This window comes from Camelina sativa, chromosome 11 (genome assembly GCF_030686135.1).
Source record: "Camelina sativa cultivar CO46 ecotype springtype chromosome 11, ASM3068613v1".
Lineage (NCBI taxonomy): Eukaryota > Viridiplantae > Streptophyta > Magnoliopsida > Brassicales > Brassicaceae > Camelina > Camelina sativa.
In genome coordinates this window covers 8,816,447-8,822,681 of record NC_141890.1, presented here as the reverse complement: position 1 = coordinate 8,822,681, position 6,235 = coordinate 8,816,447, and the positions used below count along the sequence as shown (strand labels likewise).

Genomic DNA, 6,235 nt, shown 5'->3' with positions numbered 1-6,235 from the left:
AAAAAAAAAAAATTCAAAATGCATATGGACTCACAAAATGCATATGGACTCACATTTTAATCTCATGCTACAACAACAATGCGTATTCAAAGTTGTTGATGATCAATATAATTAACTGAATCATCAAAGTTTACATTAAGCATATACAAGCTTATTAATTACTACTGTTAATCACTAAATTGATATAATAGTCTTTTGTATATATGTGGGTTCAAATTTCAAATATTTAAAGAGGTTTGTTGCATATATATTTTCGTTAATTCAAAAGAACAAAAATAGTAATAAATCCCATGACTATCCCAGTGCCCTTTCCTAAAATTCGTAAGGCTTGAAGATGGTCATTGCCCATAGATAATATCTATATACAAATACATATTACACACAATCATACAAACACATATAATATTTTTATATGGTGTCCCCTCAAGCAAAGATTTTGTTTGTCACAAAATTCCAGAGCTCACTTGCAAGATTTATGCCAAGAGATAAAATGGGGACCTTTCATGAGAGATCTTCTCTCGTGATTTTTTCTAATTATACTTAAACTTTAGCATATATCATGATATATAAATCTTTTGTGACACAATCAACCGTTATTTGGTTAATTTCGAAAGGTAGAAGGAGAAATAAAACTAGAAGGTGAGAAAACCACATGTAAAAGCAAATCCTAACCATTCACGTCATGACATATATTGATCTAACGGTCTCCAACTAAGCATTAACGACCATGTAAGGGGGGTAGACATTTACGATGACGCGTCTCAGATATGGAAATGGTACGGCTTTGGATCCCGTGGACCAGCGAATCTGAACCATCCACTTGATACCTGTTGGGCCATTGGATAAGCTTTTTGGTGGGAATGGTTGAAATGAAACCAAGTGTCGTCTGAGATCTTAAGAGAGTTATTGCCAAATCAACCAATTGTTAAACCGGATCAAACCAGAATTCTGTTGATCTGTACCGGTCAACGACTGTCTCTTGGCCAAAAAAAAAGGACACACATGTTGGTTTCAAACTTTCAACGGAAGTTTGACTTCTTCCTAGTAATATCTCAGTTGACCTTTCCGTATACATAATGCCTTACTCCGTATTTTTCCGTATTTAAGTTTGTTCTATCAGCATCCCTTTATATGTTCTTCTTGATCACGTCCATTTTCAAATAATTCAAAAAAGGCTGACATAATGATCTTGACTGAGATTATATAAGTACATACGATTTCTAAAAAAAAAAAAAATGCATATCCAAGGTCTAGGTAGAGAGAGATATGCATATAAGAAAACAGTACAAATTAGATAGATGGGGTTAACATTTAGGATATGCATCAGTAAAAATTAACATGTTGAATAGAAAGTGAGTGAGACAGTGTCTCATGAAAAGTGGCAGAGACACCATTAATAAATAACATGGACCAACTACAAAGGAATTAAACGATGATGTCTTTCATTTTCAATATTTCACGTATACCATTCTCGTGTCATTCCCATGCACTTAACATGTTTGCTCTGCTTCCCTCCTTTTTAATTTTACTGAACTAACCTTCCAACTACTTTTTCGGTTATCTCTATCTTTTCTCTGCATAATATGCAACAACAAACTAACAAATAAAATCGAGTTTGAATACATGTTACTAGTTTCGTGATAATGGTCACGGCTTAAATAACATCATAAATATTGGGATAAGGATACTTACATGATGTTGTAATCTACTTAATATTTAGGCTTATCGTATATTCCTAATATTTAGGATCTCTCTTGTATAAATACTTTGATCGTTCTATCAATATACATAGATTTTTCTTTCATTCATAACATGGTATCAGAGCAAGTTAATGATCTTTGATCTATAAACTTTCTTGATATCTTTGTTGATTTTTTTTTCTTCTTCTTTCTTACGCTTCTTCATATACTACTCCTACATATTTTTTTCCTATTCCTACTATTATGTCTACTTCTCCTACTTCTACGTCTACCTCTACGTCTGCTCTTGTGGAACAATCCTCTGGAGACTCCATATACTCTACATCCATCTGATAATCCAGGCTCTCTTATCACACCGGTTTTACTTCGGGGTGATAACTATTAAGAATGGGCAACGGAATTTTGGAACTCTCTACAAGCTAAACAGAAGATAGGGTTTATTGATGGTTCGATAACCAAACCGGCCTCTAACCTTGATCTTGCCCGATGGACCTCTACCAATTCTATGATTGTGGGTTGGATACACACTGCCATCGATCCACAAGTTTGCTCTACCGTTGCTCTTGTTCCAGAGGCTTTTAAACTTTGGGAGTCTCTCAAACGTCGGTTCTCTGTGAAGAACGGTGTTCGTAAACATCTCTTGGAGGAAGAGATTAACAACTGCAAACAGAACGGTCAATCTGTTCGTGAATTCTATGGTCGTCTCTCCAGACTTTGGGACGAGTTGCAGGGTTTTACATCGACTACTACCTGCACTTGTGCCGCTGCTGCTGAACTCGATAAGGAACATGAAGATAGACGTGTTCACAAGTTTCTCTTTGGACTTGATGAGTCTCGATTTAGTACTATACGGTCTCAAATTATTGATGAAGACCCGTTACCCGACTTGAACAGTGTTTATTCCCGTGTGATCCGTGTTGAACAACATATCAACACAATGCGTGCATCTGAAGTCAAACACGATGCTGTTGGTTTTTCCGTCAAGACAGAACTTGCGCCACTCTCCTACGGTTGCTCCTGTTACCTCTCGAAGTCGTGATCCGAATCGTTCATGCACTCACTGCAAACATAAGGGTCATGAAGCTTCCAAATGCTTTCTCCTACATGGTTATCCTGATTGGTTCTTCGAACAACAACGATCTTCTACCTCTCCGGGACAGAGCACTAGCGGTCGTGGTGGAGGACGGTCATACTCCTCTGGTGGTCGCAGTCGTGGCCGTGTGAGCACCGCATCTGCTACTGTCAACAATGCGCTCTCTTCCGTTCCTACTGACCAAATTGCGGCTCTCATCAATTTGCTCCAGACTCAACAGAATCAATTCTCTACCGAACGTTTGTCTGGTAAGACCGATCTTACTGATGTTATTATAGACACTGGTGCTTCTCACCATATGACAGGAGATTTGTCCTTGTTATGCAACACTTTTGACATTACTCTTTCTCCGCTTACTTTTTCTAATGGCACGACTTCTCGTGCTACCAAAATCGGCACCTTACAGTTGAATAAGGACTATTATTTGTCCAATGTCCTATATGTTCCCAACTTCAACTGTACCTTGCTTTCGGTGTCGCGTCTTCTTAAGCAAATCGGCTGTATTGCTATTTTCACTGATACTTTATGTGTTGTACATGACCGTTTTACGAGGACCCTGATTGGCGCCGGTGAAGTGCGAGAGGGGGTCTACTACTTCAAGGGTGTCAAGGTTGCACAAGCCCATCAAACCAGCAAGGGCAACATCTCTCCTTCTGTTTTATGGCATCATCGTCTTGGTCATCCTTCCTACAAAGTGCTTTCTACGTTACCGGTTTTTGATACTTTAAAAGTTGATTTTGGAGAATCATGATAACATCATTATTTTACTCATATTAGCTATAGTTTTCATATGCATTTAGGAAGATTTTGATAAGATTTCAAGTAGAAAAGTTCTATTATCAAGTATTTCAGGTTTGAAGAAAGTTTTACAGGTTTTATAGCAAAAAGGACCAAAAGACAAGGAAAATACATTTTAGGAAAGTTTCAAAGCTTTACAGTACGAGCAACTTTTGAAGAGCTTCCAGAACTCAAAATATATCATGCTTGGTGTCTATAGAAAGCTGGAAGAGTCATCTTTCTCCTCGAAGTGGAATCAAGTCAATATATTAATTGAATTGATAGTTTTGTATCAATATTATTAAAATAATACAAATCAATATTGGTTTGTATCAATTAATTGAATTGATTCTAACCTATTTAATAATAACTATGTATATCTCATTTATACATAAATTATTTAGTATTGTGATACATTTTGAGTGATTTAATTCAATAATATTTTTATTTTCATTTTGAGTGATTATCATATCATTATAACATTAGGATATGGAGAAGTCAGTAGGAGAATTAACCATGTGTCTTGTGATAGTTCGATTTGATGGTAGGTTTGAGGAGTGAATGAGTGTTAATGGTGATATTGTTGTTTTGTGTATGAAATATACATGTAAACCGTACTATGTGTTCTACTTAAACTATGAAAAAAAAAGAACACTCCTCAAAGTGTTGAAATCCATGGTTTTGGAGCTAAGCTTGAAGCGATTGAGAAACGTGGTGAAGTTTATGCCTGTTTAGAGACCATGTCGAGGATCTTAGTGTCAACGATTTTGAGACATGTACATGATATGCACTTCCACTCTTTAAATTTGGTTTGCAGATTTATGTTTCCATGTATAATTTTATATCTTTGACAGAATCAAAATATATCATAAGATTATACATTTTTATAAATGGTCATCAAAGAGGAGGAAAATTATGAATGATATTATATGGCTTATTAGTAGATTCTAAAAGGTTTTAGATGAGTAATAACTTTAAAGCTAGACTCTGGTATTGTATCAGTATTGTTGTATATGTGCCATGTGGGATAGGATGGATAGGAGAGGGCACAATTCCCATTCTTCTCATAATGTCTTAGTTGGTAACAATATTTTAATCAGTTTGGTTTTGCAACATATTGAGCCAAATAAATATCTAACGGGCCCAAAAACTTGCGAACTTGGTTTGGCCCATGGACAACCGACCAACGATTGCCAGCCCAATAGGAGTCATGTAAACCCTAATTAATAATAATCACAAAGTCTCTTGATCCAGCGCATCGCGTCTCTCACCATGTCCTCCAGATTATTCCCCAAGCCCACCAATACCAGAGCTTACTGTAAGATTCATCTCTTGCTCGAAATTGTTTATGATGTATGATCGGGATCTGTCTAGCTAGTTCTTCCTAGTATATTTTTGTCATCGATCTGGATTAGATCTGTAATTTTTTTTTTCTTTTTTTTTGGCGATCTTGTTCGTAAATTGATTGTTTAAATTCGTTTCCTCGTTTTGTTAAAACCTGGTATGGCAGGTCGTGACACACTTGTGATATGGGAATGGGAGGATTACGCAACACCAGAAAAAATTCAACCCTCGTTCGTTTAAGAAGAAAGTCAGATCAGCTCTCAAGAAGGACGGTTATAAAATCGGGGACTTGTCCATCTGGATTTACGCTCCTGAGAATACATGGTTGATTGATAGGCAATCGAAAGACAAATTTTATCACGCTGGACTTGAAGTCAGTCCCCTTAAAGGTGGTGATCAAAATTAATATTCCTTCATTCACTTTTTATATTCTAACTTGTAGTAATCTATATATATCGTCTATCTTTTTCATCTATTGATGTACGTGATATTCCAGGGGATAAACGTACCAGACTTCACAGGCTTCTGGCGGAAGCTATGGTCTGCTCATTTATCTGGACAGCTGAAGATACTAATGTTCTGATACTCTCTGAAAACAAGGAGTACCTTGAACAAGATCCCAGATTCTCTAGTTTTCGTGAAGGTTTAATAAACCAAGGTTTCCCTGTTGCCTTAGCACACCCAGATGAGGTTCTCCTGAACCAAGTAGATGAACCTGACTCTGAATATGATGAAGAAACTGCCTGTGAAGAAGAGTTAGCTGACTCCGAATCCAAATGCCAAGGACTCTCAACAACTGCCTCTGAAATGCCTGTGGATTTGTAACAATTTCGCCTCTGTATCTCCCCCAGGTTTATTTGGTAGTTAACTTGTATGATACTTTTATGATCGGCCGCCCATTGTTGTAATAAGACTTTATTGCTTGCGTGTATGCTTATGTTAAGACTTGGGTTTGAAATATGCTATTTATTTCAAGACTTGGTTAGAGAATTTTTTTTTTTTTAATTCCTTGAAGTCTTCCATATATCTCTTATGGTTTTTTATCCATATATGAATGATGCTTGCACACTGGTGCTTCTTGATGATGAAGTGTCCATTGAAGTATTCCAGCTCATTTGTCACGTTGGTAGCTCTATTGCGCTTATTCGAATGTGAGTTTGAGTGAATATTGAACTCCTAACTCTTCTCAATCAGTATCTTTGGAAACAATGTGTTAGAGAAGCTTTAAAGGTACTCGTTTTGATCTACTCTGGTTTTGTCAGAGACTTTTTTGCCTATAAGAAACTTGCCTCAGTCCAGTGACCTAACCTTGAATCATACT

General features: G+C 36.7%; 1 protein-coding gene and 1 pseudogene across 1 annotated transcript; both read left to right on the top strand.

Moving 5' to 3' along the window:
• Positions 1 to 1,812: 1,812 nt before the first annotated feature.
• LOC147933772 (uncharacterized) lies at positions 1,813 to 3,557 on the top strand (annotated as a pseudogene).
• Positions 3,558 to 4,741: 1,184 nt separating this feature from the next.
• LOC104722632 (uncharacterized) lies at positions 4,742 to 5,904 on the top strand. The gene is made up of 3 exons (XM_087472324.1): positions 4,742 to 4,782; positions 5,113 to 5,303; positions 5,411 to 5,904. Exons 1-3 carry the CDS (start codon positions 4,742 to 4,744, stop codon positions 5,737 to 5,739), a joined length of 561 nt encoding a protein of 186 aa, XP_087328450.1. The 3' UTR covers positions 5,740 to 5,904.
• Positions 5,905 to 6,235: the final 331 nt, after the last annotated feature.

What these genes read in the sequence shown, in the direction of transcription:
- LOC104722632 (XM_087472324.1), top strand. Translation starts at nt 4,742, where the DNA reads ATGGACAACCGACCAACGATTGCCAGCCCAATAGGAGTCAT. An exon ending in GCCAGCCCAATAGGAGTCAT is followed by an intron (nt 4,783 to 5,112) that starts GTAAACCCTAAT and finishes TGGGAATGGGAG; the next exon opens with GATTACGCAACACCAGAAAA. An exon ending in TGAAGTCAGTCCCCTTAAAG is followed by an intron (nt 5,304 to 5,410) that starts GTGGTGATCAAA and finishes GTGATATTCCAG; the next exon opens with GGGATAAACGTACCAGACTT.